The sequence below is a fragment of the Poecile atricapillus genome, chromosome 3 (assembly GCF_030490865.1).
Source record: "Poecile atricapillus isolate bPoeAtr1 chromosome 3, bPoeAtr1.hap1, whole genome shotgun sequence".
NCBI lineage: Eukaryota > Metazoa > Chordata > Aves > Passeriformes > Paridae > Poecile > Poecile atricapillus.
Window position 1 is genome coordinate 89,556,445 of NC_081251.1, and position 26,102 is coordinate 89,582,546.

The 26,102-nt window shown below is 42.7% G+C and overlaps 1 protein-coding gene across 3 annotated transcripts in view; it reads right to left on the reverse strand.

Moving 5' to 3' along the window:
• Positions 1-10,154, reverse strand: part of RHOQ (ras homolog family member Q) — a 22,228-nt gene extending 12,074 nt beyond the window's left edge. Inside the window, exons 1-2 of one of the 3 annotated variants that reach the window (XM_058836728.1) lie at positions 9,856-10,154; positions 9,631-9,689 (exon numbers count right to left, since the gene is read on the reverse strand). In XM_058836728.1, coding sequence (XP_058692711.1) covers positions 9,631-9,689; positions 9,856-9,997 — 201 coding nt within the window. In that variant the 5' untranslated portion in view covers positions 9,998-10,154. The remainder of the gene's footprint in view (positions 1-9,630; positions 9,690-9,855) is intronic. The other 2 variants (XM_058836729.1, XM_058836730.1) reach the window with 2 other exon arrangements.
• Positions 10,155-26,102: the final 15,948 nt, after the last annotated feature.

Below are 26,102 nucleotides of genomic sequence, written 5' to 3' on the forward strand. Positions count from 1 at the left end.
TCTCCCCAAATTGTCTGAAATTAAAGGTTGATCTGCGGCTTTGCCATAGGCACCAGACAAAGCCTGTCTGAAGGTTTTGAAAGCAACTGCTTACTCCAAAAGCAGGCCAGGAAACAGACTTCACTCCGCTGAATCACCCTGTAGTTTCTGATTCTACCAGTCACTTGGTGGGGGAGGAGAGAGAGGGAAGTGGCCCCTACTGCCCCATGCCAAGCACAAATTGCTTCCCTGGCTAAAAAACACTGTTCAAATTTTTCAGTCTGGGCTGTGTAACACTGTAACCCTTTGCGAGGAAGGAGGGTGGAGTGTCCCCCAGGATGCTGGTTTCCTGGCACTTCCAGTCACAAGGCACCACTAATGCAGGACCATTTGGCATAAAGCTGCAATTTGGATTGACTGTGTATTGCCATAAAACATCTGCTTGTCCCATTCCGTGACCCAAGCTCTGCTCAACTGATGACTGCATTTGATTTTTCTGTTGCCTACATCTGTAGCCCCTAGCTTTTGGACATGCAAAACAAGAAAGATGTAATTATTATTCCCTGGCTGCAGGGGAAGACTGCACTATAGACCCTCTGTCTCTTCTGAGGATACAGCTTGCATAAAGAAAGCAGAATTGTCCTGTTATGGTTTGTTCACACAGGTTTCCCAGAAAGTGCAAAAGCCTGCTGGTTTGGGCTCAGCATCTATTTTTAATTTATAGAAAACACTGCAAGTATGCAGAGTAAGTGCTCTTCCGTTGTATTCTAAAAATGAAGTAAACTGATCTAAATCCATTTCTGAATTCCTGTGTGGAGGACTGTTCAAAGGACATATGAATTATACATTGAAAATGCCCAGGGTTTGTGAATTACCTTTTTTTTTTTTTATAACAAAACTCCTCCTGGCATATTTGAGGACTGTGCAGCTGCTTACACATCTGAAAAGCTTTCTTGGATAGAAATAACTAGCTGGAAGATGGAGCCTCGTAAGATGGATTTTAGAGCATTAGAGACAGGAAGGACAGAATATTTTATTTTATTTTATACAAAATTGCCTTTAAGTGATCAGATTTGATCCTAGCCTTAATATGGGATTCAGTACTGTCCAAATGCTACGTCTTGTTATGTGGTGATGCTAAACTACTTTCCTAGATGGTCTCAATAGGACACCCCCTTGTCTCCATCACTGTGAGAACTTCAACTTGCTGGTTTCTTCTTGGTTTTCTAAAAGTGAAAGTCCCTGAATTTTCTCTATAGGTCTTATTTTAGCATCTGTGTCAACAGAACAGATATTCAACTGACTGCAAGCACAGTTTCACCCAAACACCTTCACTTAAATTTGTTGTCTACCCACCATGGAGCTCTTAAGAAATGGCAAGTAGCTGCCAAGGACAGACACTTTCACTCCCTGCTCATGAGAAATCTCAGTCCTGTAGTGCAGTTCTTCTCACTGTCAGTGACTTTATAAACAGCATTCTTTCCACGCCAGATTTCCATTTTCCCCAAGAAAGGAATTCAGCAACTCCGGTTGTTGTGTCTGCAGCCATGAACAAGCAGGATTTTCCATTCTTTTAGATACAGCAAATCGAAGTTAAAAAATAAAATTAGCCCTGACATGGGAGATCTGGACAGATCCTCTGCAGAACCTGCTCTTTGGAAAGGTGGGTTCTCTGACTTTATTTTCACAGAATATGACCTGTTCTCACAGGCAAAACAGCCTACAGAATAGAGTTGGTTTAATACAGTTATCCATATCATATCAGACATGTCTTTTAATTTGCTACCTATATAAAGACTTCTCAGACAAACAAGACTGGTCAGTTAGGTGTCCCATTCCCTATCACCTTTTACAAATAAACCCCAAAAGCATATTCTTCAGTCCAGTGTTAAGAAACACATAGAAGATTACAGCTTTACTGCCTCCTCAAGATTAGTTCCCATCACACAACTTCTCAGGAGTGTGCCAGGGCCATCATGTGCACCTTGAATGAAAACATCACAGTGAAAGAGTTTCTGGAATTAAAGGCATTTCTCAGAGTCTTCTGCACCTTGTTTTATATCAAGTCCCATTTGTTAGGGTTAACAGCTTCCATTGGAGAATGGCGTAAAACACTCAGCAGATGTTAAGGGAATTGAAAGAAAAACAGTAGGCAGTTTTTCTCAAGTGAGGAATTTGTAAGCCATGTCACTGGCTGTGGCTGGTCTGTTGGTCATAACTAAAGATGCATCCCAGGTCACACCTGGCATCCATTGTTTATTGACTCCAGCACTGAATCCCAACTGGAAATCAGGCCAACAAGGAGCTATCATTAAGTCCTAATGATGATCTTTAAGCATTTGTGACTATATCTAATTTAGAGCATAAGCTGCCTGAGGTACTCTGAATCTATGTTTTATTCATATGAAGCAATATACTCGCCTAGGATACTGACAGATGTTGCTTTACTCTGGAGAATAATGCTGCCACCTGCATTTTTATGTGCACAGCAGCAAGTACCTGGCATAGCACTAGAACTATTGCACACGTGCCACAGCACAGATGCAGCATGGAGCAGGATTAAAACAGACTGGGACAATAACTGTAAAGTGTCAAATGACACAACCTCTTCAGAACTGCTGAAAGTGTCACATAGCATTCAGATATTTTTCTTGACACAACTCACCCAATCACTAATTAAAACAGACTGCTTATAAAATCACAGAACAGAGCAGTAAAAAGACACAGTTCTCCTCCTCTGTGTCCTTACAGAGGACATTTCTTCTCCTCAAGAGAAGGAGCGGTTTTGTTAGAAATGCAACTGCTAATTTGGAGCCTTAAAAAAAAAGTCCTGAAGTTCTGCCCCAAAACATCCATTTTTGAGATGTTGAAGTTTATAATTCAAACTGCAGGATTTGGAATCAGTGTGCTTTATATTTCTTAATTACCAGGTTCCTGGAGTCTCTACAAAGAAAAAGCACACATCCTTTTCACCTTTAAATAAAGATTAATTTATAGTACCCTACAGATACAGAGAAAGGTTGATACATGAAGACAGATGAAGGCCAAAGATTTAAAGAAAATCCACATGCAGCAAAGGGCAAAACCATTTTAATTTCCTAGGTTTTTTAGGTAGCGGTGTATGTGGATAGGCAGAGCTGGCTCATCATTTTGAATACCCAGGACTGACAAAACTTTGCTGAAATACTGCTGAAGTAGGTTTTACATCCACTTTCTCCATGTGTTCTTAACAAAGGAACTAGAACGAAGTTTACTGTAATCAGCAGTAGCATGCCAGCTAACACAGTTTTGGGTTAGACCCCAACACACTGTAAGCACTTTTACATTGCAGGTCCATGCTACGGAGACCATGCTCTCATGTACATTTTGTTTACTTTCTTTTAAGATGTAGTTTGGAGGCTGAATTAGGAGTTGGGTATAAATGAAAATGCATTTTTTTATACTTCTATTTACCAAAATATGGAGAGCGCTTTGCAAAGGAAACAGATTTCAATGGAGAAGTCTGAGTATGGAACTGATGAAAAGTCCCTCATACGTTCTCTATCAGAAAAACTCCACGAGTCATGCTACCTTACCCAGTTGTCCCATTCCATCACTCCTGCCTCCTGCAGCTGTAGATTATATGATACTCAGCTGAGTGCAGGTGGACACACCATCTTAAAATGAACTCTGGAAGTAAAGAGAATACACAATAACATTGTGCTGGAAGAGCAGTAACTATTTATTCAGTGTTGCCTTTTTAGCTGGTGATGTTTGAATAGCATTGAAAGATGCCACTGTGTCGCAAAGAAATTAAAAAATAGTAAAATTCAGGCAGCGCTCCATCACACACTAAAGAATACCTACTGACTCTTAACCCAGGAAAGAAGGGCTTTTTACTTGGCGATGTAATCAATGTTTAGCAAGGGTCCATCCTAGGTCAGTAGTCTTCATAAAAATGTGCTTATCAAAAATTGAAGTTTCAGAGAACCTGTCAAACTTGGTTTGCTTTGTGTTCTTTATTTTGATCTGCCATTAACTTGCTGTTAATGTGGCAAAGATATTCTGGATCTACATTTTCAAATACATCCCTAAGATTTGATTTTAACATAACTCAGTGTCACTATTCAGAAGTACTGTGGGGCTTTCAGCACTCTGAAAATTAAATGTAACTGTCTTGAGTTTCCAACATCCATCTAGTGAATGCTTCTGGGAACTCAGAACACCATCTCCCAGTCTGCAACTCCCCATCTAGTGGCAACAGTACTTACCTATCTTTCTAAGAAAGCCACCATTCTTTCAAAGCATGAGTCACAGCTCACAAGGAGATGTTTAGATGCAGGCTTTGCACTGAGAGTATTATTGTTGCAAGGTCATTTTTAATAACCAATCTGAAGGTATAAGTACTTTTCCTTTTAAAGAAGAAGCCTGTCTTTGCTTAAACCCTTATCTAGAGAGCTCTAAAAACAGAGATTGTTAGCTCAGGCACTTCACCTCCTCTTATGCTGAAAAACTTAAGTTCCAAAGGGAGAATCTAGGCATGTTTTTATTCTATCTGCATACATCCAGTTGTTAAATCTACGTGGCTGGCAACATCCTGAAGCACAGAGCAGCTTCAGCGGAGGCTGAGCTATTCATAGGCCAGCACACTGGGCTGGGAGTGAGCTCATGAGCTCACAGCCTCCCAGTGCCAGCTGCCAGCTCGGCTGGGACATGTAAAAGGAGCGAGGGAAAATGCACGTGGGAGGAGGGAGGCACAGGGGGGCAGATAGGGGACAGGATGTTAGTGCCTAGCATTTCACCTTTAGTTCTGCCAAAATCATGTTGGAAGTCTCAGTGTTTACACCTCTACAGTAAAGTGTGGCAGGCTTTGCATCGTGTGAGACTGCTTCACTCCAGCTGACATTTGGAGCTATGGCTGCCGGTAGGGGCAACTCAGAAGGAGCAGTGTACTCTGAGGGACAATTCTATCTCACAACAGACCAGCAGCTGTCTCTCTTCTCAGTAAGATACTGGAGTGGTACCTAGGGCTAGACCAGGGCTACCTACCAAAGCCAAGACAAAAAGCCAGCAAAGAGTATAAAGATTACTGCTATTTATTTATAGCAACCATTGCAGGTTCAGGGACCATCCATTTTAATAACCACACCTCATGCACAGACACTTTCACATTTATAACCATTTGTTTTTACACTTCTCAATGCAGACACTCATCTCCCTAATAACTGAGTTAGCTTTATACACACACTTCAGCAGCCTGACCAACTTTATCGTAAAATTGCCTTAGCATCAGAGCTTCTGTTACCACCAAAAAATCAGTGTATCTGAATTAAGATGGCTGTGGCTGCAACCAGTGTGACCATCTGAGCTGAGATGTGCAAAGAAGTGGCTTGTTCTGTGCTTTTGAATACCATGTTTTGTGGTACTGTTCTGGTGACAGGTGAGAAGGCACCAAAAGCTTCTTTGTATCAGAGCACATATTAGGGTGTTTAAGGCAAAGATATAAAAGCAGAAAGCCAAGGAACACAGTTCACCTCAGCTTTGTCCGACCAGGCCCCTCTAGTATTAACAGTAAGTGATGCTGACAGATATAAATGTTATTGTGAGGCACTGCACCATAGTAAGGTTCACCATAGCCCCTCTGCACTGCCCAGATGCCGGCTTGGTGTCAAAACTGCACCAAACAGACATGCCATGCCTCACCTCAGCATCTCTCTTCTCAGAGCAACACAAGCAGTACAGGCTCTGCTACTGCAGCTTCCCCCATCCTTCCTCTGGGTCCCAACCATCCTTTACAGCAAAGACACAGGAGCAGAGCAAGATTTCCCCCTGTATGTGGTCAGCACACACTGGAAGAAAGGGACACTATGAATTAAAATCCTGCAGCAAAAGGAACTGGCAGAAGGATGGACTCCAACTGCCATTTTAAACAACAGCCTTCAATATAGAGAAAAATCCCCAAAAGGCAACCCCTGTGCTTATTCCAACCACTTGGGCACGGCAAGGGAACATCTGGCACCTCTTTGTTAGTGATTACAGACATTCCTCCAAAAATGTTAACATCTTGAGAGTTGGTAGTATTTCTTCTGATATCATAGAAGAGCAATATGATAATCACTTGCCAGCAGTTAAAGATCACTCCAACATGGTGATCTTAACAGACCCCTGATGAAGCCATGGTTCTCCTCCCAAGCTGATTTTGCCATGTACCCCTGTTCAGTGAAGAGCAGTATTGACACAGAGTCTCACAGAAGAGGCTGCTGCAAAGCCAGAGGCATCCAAGCATCAGAATCACAAGCACCTCATGTTTAAACTTCAGTGCGTTGATGCGTCTTCAACGCAGGTTCCACAGTTCTCATCTTTTGGTGAAACCAAGACCCGCCCTAAACCTACCCAGCGCATGCAGCAAGGCTAAAAGGAGCTGCTAGCTCCACTTCTGGGAGGAATTGCTGGAGGAATGGCACCAAATTCCTGCCTGTCTCACGGGAGGCTGTCTCCACAGCTGCAAACCCAAATGGGCTCTTAGAGCCTCCACAGCCCAGCAGCTGTACTGGCTATTTTCTGCTGAACCAGAGCCTCAGTATTTTCAGCCAGAGAAAAGCCTTCTTGAACTCACACACACCCAAAGGCCTGTGTATAAACTGAACTTTGTGAACCACTAGTGGCATTTTTCCTCGCTATATATATTACCAGGGAAAAAATGGGATTTTCATAGATTTATTTTCAGCCTACTTTAAACTCACGAAGATATGAGGCCTTATGTCATTGTTGTAGTTACTACATCTGACCCCATGTTGTTGTGAGGAAGCAAGCTAGAAATGAGCACTGGATGAACTCAAAAGCTTGCAGCTTCTCTGCCAAATCAAAATCTGTCACAAGTTGTTAAATACATAACCACGCAAGTTAAAGAGACCCACACACTGATAAGCCATTATTTCAGGGTGATGAGCCTGCTGTGCACAAGCTACGAATCAAAATCTTGTCTTTAATCTTTCTTCTGCCATGGGCTTTTTGCATGGATTTGGAGTAAGTCACTATCTGAATTTTCATTAACCCCCTTCACTCCTCTTTCTCCTGAATTGAGATCTGTAGATTGTACCTATTTAATTTGTCCAGAGCTGGAAGTATAAACATGCTGATGACTGTGAACTGCTTAGATGTGTGATCACACACAGCCAAGTTTTATAAAACTATACTATCAGGCCAATATTTTATAATAAAATTATTTGGGGGTGCCAGAGACAAAAGCACTGATGTATGCTGGCATAGAAATCTCAACTTTGGGCAGCAATGTATCCAATCCATATGGAAGTCTGTAGAAGCAGCAGGCACGTACCAGGTACAGCATGCTGGTTCCTCAACAAAGAGAAGACATCATCAACTCATGTCTTTTCTGCTCTTTACAATATATATTTAAGCTTTAATGTAAGCTTTCTATTGCATAGCTTTGGGAAGGCTTGTCAGCTGCTCTGACAAAGCAGCTTTTAACTGAATGAAGTTGCTGGATTGGCATCTTGATACAGACTCCCTTTTTTAGTTGTACTGGATGTTGGGATGGGCCTCCTGTGAGCAGTCTCTGATGTTCACCAGTTCCCCAAACATGCTGAAGTGGGATGGGGATAGAGTTAAAGATTTTATTACTACCACAGGTCAGACTAATAGGGGAGTTTTGCCAAGACCAGATATAGCTGTAAAGGTAGCTTCATTAAAACACCCGATGTGAACTGAGGGTCCTCTGAATCAGGCCAGCAAGATCTATTTCTAGGAGCCTCAAAAACTGCCCTGGAATTCAAAATTAAGATTTCAGCTTTTCAGAAATTGAAAAAAAAAAAAAAAAAAAAAAGCAAAAAAAAAAAAAAGCTTACCTCAACTTTCTCTATACAGACTCACACTGAAAAGTTTTTCTTAGTATAACAGGAACACCTTCATCTGTTGTTTGTTGTAAACTGGCCAGTTTACCCTAATGACTTTTGAGGAGACCAAAGGTCACCTGTGTTTGCACTCAGCACATTCAGGCAGAGTGGGGTACCACAAAGCCACCCTAGTTAAGGTTACACAGAGCTAACAACACATACACATTAACAGCAACAAGCCCAGCACAAGCAGTTTGAGCATCCCCAGATAAACTGTGTATATGTACAGAAGTGCAAGGCTTGCTTTCACACTTTCCAATGCTCATTATAAAAAAAAATAATTAGTTGCACACTAACAAAATGTTTTGTCTGAGCACTAGATCCTCACTTTGCAACCTACCTAAGCAACATTTTAAAGCCATGTTCTGAACCAATTACTCTTCAAAACCAGGATTATGATAATAATAAGAAATGCACTTAGCTGGCATAAATTTGACTAGTTTGTATTTACGTCAGTGAGATGACAAGCATGAAGTCAGTCTTTGTGAGAAGAGTCTCACCCTTCAGGGTATCAGCTTTCTGGAAACGGCTCTGTTTCCTACAGTTCTCATTGAATTAATTTTTTAACTGATTTCAGGCCTAACAAAGATATAAGACTGGTTAAATGCTGATCCCCTAACTCAAGGCTATATGCAGATCTAAAAAGGTAAACTAATTCAGGCAGCAGTTGTTCAATTAAGTATAGGAACAACATGGTTAAAAATTACAGCTTCAGTAACTTGCATAGGCAAGTTCAGTGAGATTGTCTTACTGGTTGCTCTTTACAACAAGGAAGCATGTCTGAGGTCATGTGAGACCAAAGCACATGCTCGTGCTGCAAGAAGTTTTAATATGGGGAATATACAACTTTACAGAAACTCATTTGCATTTCTGTATATGCTCAGCACCTCCTTGGGAGATGCCTGCACCTCCTGGGGTCAGGCCCTTCACAAACTCTTTCAAATAAGGGATCTCCAGAAAGTACTCTAACTCCAGAGACTGTGCTTGACCGGTGGCTGGTGCAGTGCAACTTAAGCTAAGGAAGAGATGACTTGAATCATGGAGCTCTTTAAACCACTAGACCAGTGACCCCTCCAAACACCCAGTATTTTATCCATCACTGAAGTTACTTAAGAGCCATGCTTACATCACAGCATCTTTCACAACTGGCTGTACTAATCTTAACCAAATGACAACTTGAGTTGTTTGGGACAGCAAAAGAAATCCAGGTTATCACAAAGGCTGTGGCTGAGAATTACATGCTATTATTTTCCACCTTTAGTTTGAACAACTCTTTGTAGCTATTTGAGTACTGTAAACCACAACCAAGGCAAGCTGCGGCAGTCTGGCTCTCCATCCGACCCGAGGCGGCTGAGGCAGCATGTGCCCTCTGTGCTGAAAGGGGGACATTTCCCTACCTGAAGGCCGGCGGGAGGGCCGACACCCCGGGGAAGGGGGTCTGGCCAGTGGCGATGCCCGGCCCAGAGCACTGACCCGCAGCCGCCGAGCATCCCCCCCACCCCAACGCCGGTCGGGCGATGCCGTGGCTCCTCGACCCCAGCACCGCTAAAAATAAAGCCTGTCTCCGCCTGCCCGTCCTCGGGAATCGATGTTGGATCTATGGTTTTCTTCTAAAGCCGGATTTTACCAGTCACCCCCTACCCCCGCCAACCCGCCTCTCAACCGCCCAGCCCGGACCACAGCGAATAACTTCAGCGCTGGGATCGCCGCCGGGCGGGGGGACGGGGCCGCGGGTCCGCGGGCAGTGCTCGGCACTCACCTGGCCGGCGGTGTCGTACAGCCCCAGCAGGTACTGCTGGCCCCCGACGGTAACGCTGACTGCGAGGGGGGAGAAACACAGTGGGTGAGGGGGGGGGGGGGAGCAAGCCCGGCCGACTCCTCTGCCGGCCACCCCAGCAGGGCAAGGCCAGGGGATGGAGGGAGGAGGAAGGGGAGAGAGCGGCTGCCGCCGCCGGCGGTAGCGGGCCCCCCCCCGCCCGCTCACCTGCGTAGTGGTCGAAGACGGTGGGCACGTACTCCTCGGGGAAGGCGTCGTTGGCGTAGCTCATCAGCAGGCATGTCTTGCCCACGGCGCCGTCCCCCACCACCACGCACTTCAGCACGACCGCCGCGCTGCCATGGGCCATGGCCGGAGCCCGCCCTCATGGCCCCGCGGGCGCGCCCCGCCGAGCCGGGCCCCTCGGCACCGCCGCCGCCGCCGCTCAGCGGGCGCCCCCGCCGGCCCCCGCCGAGCGCGGCCCCCCCGCCATCCGCCGCCGCGCTGGGCCCGGCGGGAGCCGCCTTCCCCCGGCCGCGCCGCGTCGCGCAGGGAGCGCCCTCCTGGGCGCGGGGCCGGCCAAGGCGGGAGGGGCGCCCCGTGAGGGGGCGGGCGGGAGGGCGGCGGGGCTGTAGGGCCAGAGCCGCTGTGCGAGAGCGGCCCTGGCTCCGGCCCCGCTGCCTGCACACGCATGCACGGCAGCATCCGGCGCTTCCCCGCCCCGCAAGTTACTTGGGCGCTGCGGACACCCCCTGCCCCGCGCAAGCAGCGGGGCCGCCTTGATTCTGTGGTGATCCCCCTGTGCGTACAAAGGAAACTCCGCCGGCATTCTCTGGTATTAGCCTCCAACTGTGCCGGTAAGTATGAGAATAATCAATGGGATGTGAAAGGATTTTGCTCTGTACTGAGTTTATTGTCTTGGGGTCTGAATTCAGTTGTGGGAACAGATTTGAGAACACCAACGTGTGTCATTTGAACAGACGAGTACCTGTTTGCAAAGCTAAAGGGCCAGAGGACAAGACCTACAAAGAGTAGGTACTGCATGAAAAATTAGTGAAATCATGCTCCCACTAGTGTCAGTGGCAAAAGTCCCACTGTTCAGCAGCACTATGCTGTCACCTTAGCAAGCTGTTTCCAACTTCACATTTTCAAATGGTGTAAAATATGACTACAGTCATACAGAAACAATTGCCTTCTTTAGTTCACATTTTTTCCAGATTTATGTTATAAGCCCCATCCAATTACAACATAAACAGCACACAACAGTGCAAGCCACAAGGAGACCTCTGTGTTGATTAGTTTGTGTTTCTATTTGATCTGACACGCGTCAGGGAGAAAATAAATGCAAATCCCATATTGCACAAAGCTTATCTGAATATTCAATAGAACACATTTTCAAACCAGGACAAAATACCTAAAAAGTTATTACTTTGCAAGTTTTTCAGCTTAGTCAGTCAAGCATTCATGCTTTCAGACCGCAGAGGGTGTAAGCAGGACATCCAAGGCTGCTCTGGTGCAGTCTCATCACAATTCATCTAGGGAACATCAAACCCATGAACAGACAGAAGCTGCACCAGGAGGTATTTCCTCAGCCCTTGAAAAATGCCAGCTCTAAAAGAAAACTGGATTTATTGAGATGCCAGTCAACTGGTAGCCAGTGCAGGACTCAGAACACAGGTCTCCCAGACAAAGTTTTTCCTAGTGAGCAGATATATCCTGCATGAGCAGCTGTTTCAGGATGGGTTATAGCACCACATCCAGAACTGCTTCAGAGGTTTCTGGGTATCCATGAGGGACTTGAAATCATGCAGCTACTCAGTGGCCCAGGTGACATCCACTTCCCTTTTGTTTGCCAATGTATACATTCAGGAGTACCCAACACTTACATTCTTGAGCAACAGCAGCCCAGGCTGCCATCTGCACAATTGATGGGAAGTATACTTCCTCCATTCTGCTCCTTGCTTAATTGCTAGTGTTGCTTCCCAAATCCTGAAATCATCATTTTGAGCTTGCACAGTCTCAGCCAAATGATTCTCATCCAGTCCTCCATCTTACTTAGACAATGGATAGCCAATTAGTCTGCACTAAATATATAGAGAAAATGAAGATACAGAACTGGCGAACTGAAGGAATCACCTCGGCTCTCTCCTCACCAGTTTGGCTGGTTGTACAGCCAGGGAATCATATAGCTGCAGGACTGAGACCTCCTAAAACCTAACAAGAATATGAGAGTGATACGGCTCTATGGAGTCACCCATAGGGGTGTTGGTTTCATCCACAGGGTAATTACTTACTTTGTTTTTCACCCTTTGCAGATGTCATTTTCCAGCCAGCACCTACAGCAGTGCGATAAGGAGGGTGCAACTGTGAGGAGAATATACATTCTGAAAGTTCTTGGGAATTTGTTTATTGTCTTAAACTTCTCTAGCTTTCAGCAGCTCCTCAGGAATGTGTTAGCATCTCCTCAGTGTCAACCAGCTGGCTCAGTGGAGGTTTTCAGTTCAGCTGTATTGGCACAACAGATACCTTATCACATCCTTCTTTCACATAGATTAACAATTGGTTCTGTGTAATATGCTTCCATTTTTCAGCAGTACAGATACAAGGAGTATTAAAATAATTATCTATTAGAAATATTATTTTAAATATCTTTATTAAAGACACTCAATCTAGCCATTTTCCCCTAACTTCTTTCATAAGTTTGTAAAATAAACCAGTATGAAATGTTAAAAAGAAACTTGTATCACCTTAGTGACATTTAAAATGTATTTTTATTCCTCATTGCTTGATATAAAGTTGAAAAGAAATGAGAAAACAGTTCCATCTAATTTTTCACAAAGGGGACAGTTTCTGACTACTTCTAGGTTATGCACTGAACGGTTACTTTAGTATCACACGTAAGTACTAAACAGCCCATCTTTTCGTCCAAGGAATTAAAATTTTGCTTTGTAGGATTTCTGTAAGATTTCTACATGCATATGAGCTGAGCACTCACTGGGAAGAAGAAATGTAACTAGATTGTCCTTAGAAAGAAGGCCTGCTTCAAATAATTCAGGTCAGTAATGGAAGAAAGTGTGTAGAGGAGAAGGTCTAAAAAATGATGGGAAGCCTATGAGGACACAAGTCTAGTGAAACTCCATAATGATTGTGCAGCTGAACATTTCTTGGGAGCAATTTCTGGATTATACAAACTTTGGAAGTGGGAACATGGCACAATGAAGTAAGAGCAAAAAAATCCTTCATCTATATTAACAGCAGCAGGCAAAATAGAACATAAAGGAATGGAGCCAGGCCTTAGTACAAGCAGCAAAAACCTGTTTGGTCTGTAGAACCAGGGAATAAGTATTAATCATGTAATCAACACATTTTGAAAAGATAGATCTGTCCATGTTCATGTCCATCATTAATATGTCTCTGAATTTAACACAGAAATTTACACAATATTTTTATGTGCTGCCTCTCTGTGTTGTGAGTACACTTCAGCAAGTCTCTGTCCCAATTCTCCTGTTCAGCTAAAGTCTCTGTCCCAATTCTCCTGCCAGATAAACTGTGATGCCTTGCTTTGTCACTGGGTTGTTGTGCACCACTAGCACGTGGCCACACATCTCACTGCAGAGATGGACATCTTCCCATGCTGGGTGAAATGACTTCATGGAAATAGCCAATATTTGAGGAAACACCCCTAAAAATGCAAAGTCCCAATGAAAGCTCAAAGTGATGTATGAAAAACACGTGAATTCATCCCACAGAATCCATCAGAGGATTAATTTCTTTTTAGGCATCCCTGTCTGTGGAAGATTGCATTGGTGGTTTATGGTTCTCTAAAAAAAACTAATGGAGTTACAAGGAATTAATTCTTTAGGAAAGTCAGTGAAAAGGGTGTTGCCATCTGAATGCCCTGTTTGTACCATATTGTCTTTCAGACTAATCAATCTCTCATCCTTAAGCAGAGATGTCCCTAACGAGAAGGTTACACCTGAGTGAACATAACAGAAGCCTGGTTTTTAGTCAGAATAATTTACTGTTTTCATAAGTGGTGAGAACACCACTTTTACAGATTATGAATCTGGTCATTACAGTTTTGCTTTTCTGCTCAAGATTAGGTAACACTGAGTGTCTGTATCTCAGCTAGTATAGAGGAAACAAATCACATATTTCTAATGTGCCAAAAAAGCACCGGCAATTTGATAGTTGCAGATCTAATTCCTCCTGAATGTCAGTTTCCACTCTAATGTTTTCTCAATTTAAGGGGTCACAGCTGCAAGTTTGCCTTCCTTGTGTCTTTCAAGAATATGGTGGTGTTGTAGTATGTTTATTCAGTTCTGTTAAAATTGTTATTATTTCATCTGTTTGGTATGTTCCTGGTTCTCCTCCATTTACTGCTTTGGTTGGTTCCATTTGTCTGTTATGTAAACCCCTCCCAGTTTTCCTGAATGTTCCCCGTCAATCACCTTTACCCTGCCCCATCTCCCCATCCATCATTGTAAACCCCACCTCTCCTTCCAGCTCCTTCCATGTATATCATCCCTTCCTTGACATGTTATTGGTTGTTATGTTATGTTCCCGCCTTCTTTGTATCCCCATTGGTCCCTGATATTGTAACCTCCTCCCCTTACCCCTCCGTCTGTGAGCTCCGATTGGACCCTGGACTGTGCCCGCCCCTGAGATAAAACCCAGTGCACAGAGGTGCTCTGGGCTCTCTTCGGTCCTGGTTTCTGCCAGTCGAGACCCTTGTGCTCATCCCCTCTCCGGAATAAACCTGTTCCTGGGAAGTACAGCCGAGTGAGTCTCCTTCCTTTTGCCATCACCCACGACGCCTGATTTGGCAGAGCCCGGATTCGGTGCTCTGAAGGTTCTGCAGTGGGATCACCTTTCCCCTGCAGTTCCCCACTCCTGGCGACTGTCTGTGCCGGAGTGGCATCATGGAGCTAGCCCGGAGCTCCAGTGCGGCCAAGAGCAGCGTTATGGTGGTATCTCCAAGCAAGGACAAGCACTACATGAAATCAGAATGACAGGATGACACATTTTAGGTCATCTGCGGCAGTCATCTGCTCGAGCACTGGCTCTTTACCTGTAGTGGCCCCCTTCTCTGAATGGGGATGAATGCTGCAAACAGGGGAAGCATCACTTATTCTCTTCAGTGAGCAACCTAATGTGTTCCCCTACCTGGAAAGCTCCTGCACAGGAATCATCTCATTCTGTTATGTTGCAACTTGTGAACTAAATTAATATTTCCTTTCTTTTTGCATGGATGTAACTGAGATCGGAGTACTCACTAAAGCAACATAGTAGCAAAAATAGCAAATGGGAAATAATAGCACCAGGACCAAAACTAGGATGCCTGTCTGAGAATGAGATACAATGTTTCAAAAATAAATTCGTCCTAGCCGCTGCAAAGTGTCACAACCACTACTCTGCTTTTTTCCTTAATAACTCTAGCACAGGAGTTTTAAAAGTGGTCAAGGAAATCCATTAGTGGAAACATTTTCTCTGAAAAATCAGATCCTTTGAGAAAAATGCCTTTTGAAATCATGACAATTCCATGAAAATGGTTTAAGAAAGCTATACAAATATTCTGACAGCTTCAAAGCATTCCATTTTTTTTTTTTTCAGAGTAAAACATTTTAATTTCTAAATCACTATGGTTGCAATTTAAGTTAGCATAGTGTTAGCATATGGTGTAACATAAATGAAAAGGTGCCATCATTAAGCATTTCCATCAGCTTCATTTTTCTTGCAGAAGTTTTGGGGTTTTTTAAAGGACTGCAAAATTTTCAGATTGCATTGCTAATTAGAACAAAGACAAATCTCAAAAATATTCATAAAAATGGAATTTTATCCTCTGAACTGCTTATGTCTTTGTCATACTCTTGGCAGGAGTTAAAGAGATATTAAGAAAAATAAAAAAGAAACAGCCAACCAAAAAAAGAAACATGTCTGCTTCAGATAACTTCTGAGACGGTACTAAATTTCAAATATGAGAAATCCACAGATCCAGGCCCATGCCTAAAGTTAATCTTGTGTTTTATTCAGGCTGACATAAAATTCAGTTTTCTACACAAGGATTTAAAGCACCAGAGAGAATAAATCTGTTGGAAACTTGGTGAGATTAGAGCACCTGCCTCCCACAGGTTTCTTGACAAATCTTGCATTTCAAAATAGAGTATAAAAATATAAAATAAATTATGCCAGACCTCTTTTGGTACTATTTCATATTCAGTGAAGGAACCTGAGCAGAATTACATTTCTACTCAGCTACTTAGCACTGGGCCAAGTGTCAAGAAGCAGCAATTCTTTTTCTCAGGCCAACCTGATAACAATGCCTTGCAGTTCACCAGACATTTTATTGGAAATAAAATCTGCATCATGGTGGGGCTTTTTGTGCAGCTATAGTCACCACCACTCCCAGGCATGGAAGAGAGAACTAAACACTTAATTGACGTGGCTGGGTGTAGCAGTCAGGTGCTGCAACTATCTGAGGGATGCGTCCTGAGAGCACGATGTCCTGGAAGTGCAGAAACATCTGCAGCCGAGTCTGTGATTCAAGCTTCGAGCCCTTAGAAGACTTTTGAGTGAAATTACAGCTCTCCAAGGTGATGCAGAAGAAGGATACGGAGCTCTCATAATAGATCTCTCAGGAGATTTTTAGCCAGCTCTTTCCTCCAAGAAATCCCAGAACGAATAGCTAGGGATTCAGAGAAAACAGAGGTTTTTATCCCTGAGGGCTGGGGGCAGGAAAAAGGGGAGGAATCAATGAGATACCTGGAATATACGTGGGCTGCAAGCATGCTGGGGGGTGACTTCTTTTGCCCACCACAACTGCAAGGGTTACCAACCAGGGTTTCTCACCCAGGGGGAGGGTGGCAAGTTGGATCCTAAAGGCTTCCCCTCCAGGGGAGAGTGGCCATATCGCTGGTCAGCTCACCACCCTTCACATTTAACTTCCTCAGCTGATGCCACCTCTATGGCTCCATACATCCCCAGAGCATCAGCGAATCCCTTTCATGGGTGCTAAGAATTACCCACCTCCGATTCATCCCTGATTCATCCCAGCACTCAAGACTGTATGGTCCAGCATGGCTGCTATGTACCATGGTGTACCAAAAGGAGAATGAAATAAAATCTTAATCCTTGGCTCACTACCAGAGACCAGAAGAGCTACCGTTACATGGATGGGACAGGATTTAAGAAAGGAGTACTGGCTCCTTCCTGTATTTTGAAACAAAACCTATCCCCAAAATATCTGGTTCTGGAAAGTTAAAATTGATTCCTACATGGCATTGGTGAGTTCCCTGGGAGAACTGTGGTGTTTCTCCACTCAAAACTACCCCAAAAAATGTTCTAGGGATGTCACAGTGCTGACAGTTGAGCATTTGATAATATACTCTGACTTCATTTAATTTACTAGGATAGATGTCATCATTGCAAGGCCCATGTGTTCCAAATTTCATTTTTACTGAGCTGCAATAATCCAATGCAAATTATTTCCCTTGATTCTTACCAGTAATTATTAATTCTGCTAAAACTGGTAATATTCCCCTTTGTACAAAAACTAACTAGCCAAACAACAAATCTTCCAGCTCTAGATATATACATGAAAAAACACCTTTTAAATTGCACTTGTTATAAATGAATCTGACCCTAAAACTGACATCTGGATTTCCCCCAAACTTTCATGTAGTCTGGATTCAAGTTTAATTTTTATGAAGCTTGGACTTCTTTCTGCAGGTTCTCTGAATTTGATTTTAGATCCGCTTGACAGACACAAGCAAGTCCCTAAATTAGTTAATCTTCTGTACACCTGTAAGATTCAATTGTAAAGCCAAATGGTGATACAAACATCTTTCTTGATTTAAGGATGTTCACTCATAAAAATGGAGCCACATTTTAACCCACAACAGTTATCTGTTTCCTCGTGAAATAAAGCCTAGCATCATGTGGAGGTAAGGAATGGTAGTGGATGGGATACTGGGAAATGGGGGTGGAGAACAAGAGAAGTGAGTGGGAAGGCTGACAACCCCACAGTAGCATTCCTGCTTTAGGACCCAAGTGTACCTTGCATTGGTAGGGAAAAATAGGTCCTTTGGCTGTCCTCTTCAACAACTTGTCATGTAATCTGGCATATGGAGAACACTGGAGGGTATTAAAAACAGGTCTCAGGACAGAAATGCTGGCTTGGGGAATCTAGCATATGCAGAGGAGCATGGGCTGTAAGCAGCTCACTGTGAAGAATTAGAAACTCCTTAGGTGCTAATAGTTTCTAGAAAGCTAATGTTTAATAGGGCTGGAAGAAAAGAACATGCTGGAAATTTTCTCAGGCAGGGTTTTGTGTATCCTGATGGGAAATGGAGGGGAGGGAGAAGAGACCCATAATGTTGTTCCTAGGTATTTACTGGAATAAAAGTGGAACTGTAATTTCTGAGGATTCACTCAGTGTTGATAACTTCACATGCCAAAGATTTCAGTGAGTGGTGACAACCTCCTTCAATATAACAATAGAGAGAACAGGGCTTCAGAGTCACATGTTTATTTAATTTCATTAGTACGGCTGCTGCAATAGTAACTACAAGTAGCTAAAGAACTTCAAGGATCTAAAAAAAATCCTTATTAGAAACATTACTTTGCTGGGAAACTTTGCTGACATATGGTTAAGGCTGCTCACTTGCTACAATAAAGTCAATATCAGCATAATTTAAACTTCTGAGAAACCAGGAAATGCAGAGGATAATAAAGCAACATTCAATTCAACCTTTATACACCTGTAATGGAAATAATTCACCTTTTCAGTGAGTGGTTTTCAGAGAAGATAGTATATAACTACTGTAGCTCAGGGACCCCATGTCTTTGGAAAAGTTGACTATATTCAAAGTGACACTTCTTTTACATGCATGCTCTGACCTGATTTCCTAGAGAAAAATTCCACGACAGTTAAATTTTATCTTCTCCCCTGACTCACCATTTAGTCACACACGTATTATTAAGCCCACAGGGTATTTTTTTCTACTTTACTTTTGATCCCACTCACAGGAGTGATGAGCACTGTGGGTGAGGTCCCATCTGAAGGTATGGCCTCCCATTTTCCCTACTATCATAATTTACTTAGTTTTCTACCATTTGACACAGCAATAATCGACTTAGCAAATACTGCCAGTTTCCTGCTCCCATTGCCATCTCCCAGGAGGGAAAAAGAAAGGTTGTTTGAATGTTGACCTAAACTCTGTATTTTCTGGCTTCCAAAAGTCTGAATTTTGCTGAAGCTGATATTTTATAAGAGCTCTAGCTACTGCCAGGAAATCCTAACTCTGCATTAATTAAGGTGATTTGTCATTCAGTAAAAAGGAAAGATGTTTTAAAGACATGATATTCACTATTTCCTTGATTCTTAAAATATATTTGAGAGAGCATCTTTGCAATGTGTCAGTCTGTGATTCAGGATGAGAAAAAAAGTTCTGAAGAGTCCTGAAGTTTCTAGGACTAGCTGCATTGGTAGACTGGGTTGGGTTTTTTTCTGTGTGGGGAATGGTAGTTTGGTTTGAACACTTTTCAGCTGACTGACTCTTTTATACCAGGTGAATGGTGTTCACCATCATTTTGCTATTTTATTTACTGCTCTCATGGGTTCTGTTTTAAATGAGAGTCAGAAAGCACTGAGCTAAGGATGAGCTGTCTTCTTTAGCAGGTGTATACAGAGAAACCAGCTTTTACAAATGTACATGTAACTGTTTGAAGCCTATAACACTGCACCAGTTTTCAACTGAGCTCAGCTTCTATCTCTTCAGGGAAAAAAAAAAAAAAAAAAAGGATAGTTATCACAAAATACCTGGTGAATCTCATAGACATATTTTATATGGGGAATCTCACAGGCTTTCCAGAAGTATATGAATGAGTTCTTTGTGAGGTACATGAACATTGTTTAAAACTGATCCAAGCTGTGTATAGATACAGTGAAGGAGAAGTCTTGACCTAGGACTCCAGATAATCTAATCCTTTAGTTCAAGTTCTGTCAAAACTCAGACACAAACTCATTGCTGAATTTCTCAGTTCTAGAGCTCTGTAAAAGGATGCAAATGCTGTGGCAAAAGAGTCATGCTGACAGAAGAGTAGAGAGGAACGACCAGTGGTGTCAATGGAAACAGGGGATGCACACCTCTCACCCTTTCCATCCTCTGCTGTAAACTTGTATACCACAGCTGTCTCTCAAGGGTAACTGAAACCTTCTCAACCTTCCATTTCAACAACCTGAAAACTCTCCTTCCAGAATGTCTGGAAAATGCTGTAGTGGCAAGGGCAAAGAAAAAATGTTTTAAAGTCAATTCAAGCATTTGAATTTTTCAAAGAATAGCATGAAAAAAAATGTTTTCCATTGGAAAACTGGCATTATCGTGCCAGCTTAAGAATGGTGAAGCATCTCAGGAAGTGTTCATGAATATTCAGGAATATACAGGAGGACACATACCACCAAACTCACTGCTCCTTCCACCCATTACACCATCATCAGAAAGTGGTGTTTTATGCTGGGTAATATCAAGAGCTCAAGGAGATAACACTGATGTAGACTTCAGCTTATAGTAATAGATTTTAAGAATAATTCAGCAGTGGCATAAGTCAGCCCAATTGCATCAGCTCCTGTGATATCTGAATTTGGTCAGTGGATGAATCCAAACAAAGCAAATCTTGCTTTAGAAATAAAGGTTACCTAGCCTCTGTGCAACTGAGTAGTGCATGAGAGGAAAGGAAGATGATCAAGCACAGAAAACTCCAACAGTCTCCCTGAGGAAGATTTCTGTGGCAACCAGTGATTATGTGTGATTGAAGCCATGCAAATTATTTTCAGAGAGCTGTTTCTTCCCAGGTCAAAACAGGCTTGCTTTTGAATTCACAAATTCCTAAATGAAACTGGCCACCTCCTCACATGTTCCCTTCCTTTCCCAGAAATATGATCATCTGTTCACTAGAATGGCTGCCAATATACTGGGAGTGATCATTGTAAAGATTTTTATTTGTAAAGAGTTGTTCTAGAATTGTCTGTTAGCATCAGAAAAATCTCAGTTCCCTTGCTCCCCATCCAGCTTCATGTTATCCCAAAAGCCAGTAGAAAATTCTCCTTTATGTTTTCAGACATGGAACTGTACTCTTTGAGTTATCCTCTAGCTGGAAAAGATAAAGATGCTGCCTCTTCCTGTGTGTGGGTCTCTAGAATCTTACTGACCATAAGAAATCCAAAGAGACAGACGTAGGGACATAAGCATTTGCAGAAATAAGTGCACATTATAAAGTCATCAGAGGAAAGTAATATAGGTCACCTTCCCCCTAAGATGGTAACACTATTGTGTTTATGAACACCCTTAATTTTGAATGATCTGTACTCTGAAATCAGAGAAAACATCAACACCTCAGGTCCTTTCCTGGCAGTAGAGCTGGATGTAGCATAGCTGTGTGGAAGTCAGCTTTGTGTGTTTGCATGCAAAGGTGCTGCATTAACACAGGGATTGCTATCTCCATTAATTTACTTCTCTTGCAGCAAATGAGTCCTGTTCACTAGGTCATGCCTTTCTCACACGGTAATCTGCAGTAACCAAACACCTTCCATCTCCTTTGCATCACCTACGCAAACACGAACTTATCCCCCAGACAGCTCCCAGGTTCAGGACTTGATACAGCCATTCTTTCCAAAGAGCATGGGAAAGGGTTAAGTGCTAAAAGCAGAGCCAGCTAGGGGTCCTTATGCTAATGGTGGCTTTTGTGCAAGGGCCCTGCCACCTGTCTGACTGACTGCAGGATGCCAACCTTTGCTATGCTATAGCAATATAGGCATGCCTAGGAACATTTTAATGGGAAATGGCCTGTTTTTTAAAAATTAATAACTAGAGGGGAAAATTTTGTTTAAAAAATGGAGCCATGTTACAGAATAGCAACCAGACAAAAGCATTTCCAAACATGATTCAGTCTGTGTCTGTGTGTATTTCCTACACATGCACAGCAAGAACTTTCTTGCAAGAATAATATTTTTCTGCCATATTGTTTTTATTGAGAGGGGTCTTTTCCCCTCAAAATCCATGCTCTGAAGCCAGAATTTCCAAAGTCATAAATTAGTTTGGTTTCATTAAAAATTTTGCCCTCCTAATTTTGAAAAAGAGGTGGAAGGCTGAACTGTAAAATTTTAAATACTAGAAATTTTTTAGCAGGTCCAGGGATGGAAGTTTGGGGCCATATGCTCAGTTTCTGATTGTTGGAGTCAGCAGTGCTACTAGCCTCCGGACCAGAAGGCTTAAAAACATTGGCTTAGTGCTCATACAAGGATTTGAGCAAGATGTTTTCTTTTATTTTTCCTTCCCCACCCCTGTGCTAGTACCAAATTACATACATTGCTTTAGATTTCCAACATTTCCCAATCTGGATTAATTTACATTTAGACAGAGGGTGTGAATTAAACTGTTATAAAAGGCTTAGAGGCAGTGCCAACTTGTTACTATGCTCTTTCAAGCATCAAATGCTTTTTCTATTAAGGAAGCTCTCAGAGAATTTCTTGCATCTCTCCCATTGCAGAGCTTATTTTTCAAATGCAAACTATGATGTATACAATGAAGGCATTCATAGTAACACATCTCCTGCTGCAGTTAGGGACTCTGTCATACTATGACCTACAGTAAGATATTGCTGTCTTCAAGGGATTTCAGTCGGAGAAAAGCCTCCTGCAGGTATGCAGAATGCAAGGGAAGAGTCAGAAGCTACCAGCAGACAAGCAAAGGACAGTGTGCACACCGAACTGCTACAGCTGACACAGTCAGAACTCGCAGCCTTCGGCTTCTACTGCACCTAGCCGTCCAAAGTGAGAAGCTGGGCCTGATAGCACTTCTTAACTCATTAAATACCTAGGAGAGAATATGAAGGCTGCCTTTATCTTCTACTGGTCTTTTTCCTTGAATTTTCTCATATGTCAAGTACCTACAGACATACAATTCCATTTTCTGCCAAGGGATGTGATACAAGTCTTGTCCCTAGTTGTTTGAAAACATCACATTCATAGCATAGCTGTTAATTATAACACTAAAGCATGGGATGAGGCTGATTCAAATTTGGGTATGTCTAAAGGATGGTCTCACTCTTGCTGTTATTGATACTTGTGTCAGAGCTGGGTTAGTCACTCAGGATTTTGCCAGCAAATTGCATTCAGGGTCCATGCAACCTCTCCCTTGCCAGCATTAGCCTCTGCCAACTTTTGTAAAAGTTGTTCATGGATCACAAATGTCCCACAAATTCTCATCCTGAAGCATTATTGGCCAACGCATCTGCAGAATGCTTTAGTATGTTCATCTACTTGTCATCTTAAGCCTGCCTTAACCCCACACTCACTGTCACCTGGGTAAGAAACTTCTTTAACTGAGGGAATATGGGCAGGAGCATAGAGCTGAGTATGTAGCTTCTTTCTGCAGCAGCAGAAGGGATTCAAGGCTTTAAGGGGAATTGTTGGTGAACTTTTTTTCTCCTTCATTTGCCTTTTCCAATGAATAGCTGCAAGAGTTTTAGAGGTTCTGCATACCCCCTTTACTGGATTTCTTCAGGGGTATGTGATGGGTTTTGTAGGGTAGCTACAGAGTACAGCTCTTCTCCCACATCACCACTAGCTGTCACAGACAGCCCAAATGCTGCCAGCAAGGATTGCAGTCCTTCTTCCCACTGCTTCAATACCTTGCTTACTTTTCTCTCTGATTCTCTACTGAGTGTGGAGAGAATAAGGACTCACCTTGTAACTCATCAAATATGTCCAGTGGTTTTATGGTGCTTAACAGATTAGATTAATGTGAACTGATGTGAACTGAAAAATAAGGAAATTGCCAGGCAGCCGGTTTTAAACAATCAGAAAACAATTGCTTTAACATGGTGCTTGATGCTGTTGTGACTCATAACCACCAGTTGTAGCAGCAAAAATGGGTAAGAGTGCTTTAAAAAGATTGGAAAGATTTGTGAAGGATGATTTCACCCTTGGCTATTAAATATGATGATCCAAATGCCACCTCTGACTCAGGAAACTTTGTTCAACTTTGCCAAAAAATGCTACAGTGTTCTGAGAGAAAAAGTCTTCTGAGAGAAGTGTTCCTTAAGCAGTGACCTTGGCCTCTGTTGATGTTAAGTTTCTGAGCTAGCTGAATTGTGGTAAGGCATAATGTTCTTCTATTTTTCTTTAAATCTACATTTGGCTAATGTAGTGAGTCATCTGTGTCGTACAAGGGCTAATCTATAAGGCTTTGTACAGTTCTGATGAATTTACTACTCGCAACAAATGCTGTTGGATATTGCTCGATCCCATGCAATTGAATATATCTGTGGTTCTAATAATTCAGGGATTACCCAGTACACAGTCTGTATTCATTCTTCTCTGCCATGGCTCACCAAATAAAAATGGAAACTTGTAAACAATGGGAATGTGTTCACACTGTGCTGGTAATGCTTCTGAGTCTGCAATACAGAAGGCAGGCTGCAGAGAGAGAGAGAGAAAACACTGGTGTGCTGCTGCACCTCCTGACGTAACCCACAATGGATCTGGCTATCCCTGTAGTAATAAAACAGTCACTGAAAAAAAAAAAAAAAAAAAATCCCAAACTACTTTATCCAGTGATTGCATAACCTCCACAGCCACACTGCAGCAGCTGAGATGAAAATCTTGCAGCTAGTTTGTAGAAAGGTCTCAAACGCCAGCTTCTCCAGGCAGGAGACTACATTCACTCCTGCTCAGCCTAACAGGCTCAGAGCTCCCCTGAAACACAGTGGTTAAATTTGCCACTCCAAACAATCCCACCCAAGAGACTGCCCTGAAGCTTTTTGCAGGGAAAGGATTTAATTAGAACGTGATTTTTGTGGTACAATGCAAAATTCAGTACAACAGGACCACCAAAATGTGTGCTTTGTGATTTGTAGTGCAGGTTTGCTTAGGCAACTTTTAAGATAATCCCTAGGCAGAGAAAGGGCAAAGGCACCAGAGAGGAATAGAGACTTTGCTGAGCAGGTTTGAATGTCATAAATGCACAGTTATGGCTTAGTATTTGTATCACAGTTGACAGATGCTGCAGCAGTCATATGACCAGAGCATGACTTCGGCTCTCTCCCCTCCTCCCCCAGTGATGAGAGCAGTGCACTTAAATAAGCAGAAGACATTTCCAGAAGGCTAGTTTGTAAGTTACTTAAAGGAGAAGCCTGAATTTTGGCACAGAGGTATGCTTTGTATGGATTGTTAACAGCTGCTCAACAGTGGCAGAGAAGCAAAACTCTTTACCTCCACTTGGGAAGTGCACTACAGTTGTTAGGGTAAAAACATCAAATCCCAAATCACATGGGCTTAGATCATCCCTTTCCAAGGAAAAATATGCAGGAGGCACAGTAGAGGGAAGAATTGCCTCCATGACTTCTCACAGGTTTACCTTGCAGACAGTGGAGCTGCTGCCAGATCTGATATCCTCTCGGGATCTATGAGAAATGCTGCAGCCACGAGGAGGCCATCTCTACCCTGATGCTGTCCCAGAAGCCACTCTGGATGCTCTGGCAGAGTGATTTCACAGGAGGATTGAACATCCAGGAAGAATATATAACTTTATGGAGATTTTCCAGGGATACTGAGTCCATCCACTCCTTTTGGCATAGATTTTGGATTATGCAATTCCCAGAAGCGTCCTGGGAGGAAGACACAGTACAATACTCTCTCAACACTAAACACCACTTCAGCGGGAAGAAGAACCCCACTGTCACACTATATTGGGAAGAGCAAGGTAGTAACGACACAGACTCTCTTGTGAGTTGAACAGGAGAGCAAGGTTTATTACCTCAGATCTTCTTTTATAGACAAGTACGTGAAGGTCAAGAAAGGTAAAACTCTTATTGGTCAGTGAACTAACACATCACCATCATTGGTCAGTGGGGCACACCAGCCTTCGACCTTCTCTTGCAAGAAAATGAGAAACTGACACACCTGCAAGGCTGTCTTCTATATCTGAGGATTGTTTTGATTCCTCTTTATGATTTCCCAGGCTACTTTCTCAGGCTAGTCTGAGAAAGTTATGTGACTTGCTTTTCCACAGACACTGGATTTCCTGCTTGCTGCTTGCATTTAGTATCCACTCCCCACCGTTTCCAAATTTCCAAAGGTGCAATTGGCTCCATGGGGATAATTTTCTATCATAGCATTGTTACACAGGAAACAGACTGACTGAGAGGTAAAAGTCCTGAATTAAAATCCCAGCTTTGGCACTGATCCCCATTACAAGTTACACTAATGGGAAGTGTTCTGAAAGTACAGAGATTTTTGTGTATTTTAGAGTTTTCTTGCTAATGTGGTTGCATTTTGCAGCTATTCATGGACTACAGACCTGAAACTTTTCCATATAGCTTCACAGTTTGTCAAAAGATAAAAAGTAAGAATTTTCTGTACAACCACTTGCCTCTAAACCTTCTTTTCTTTAGCCTGGTGTTGGATTGAAATGTGA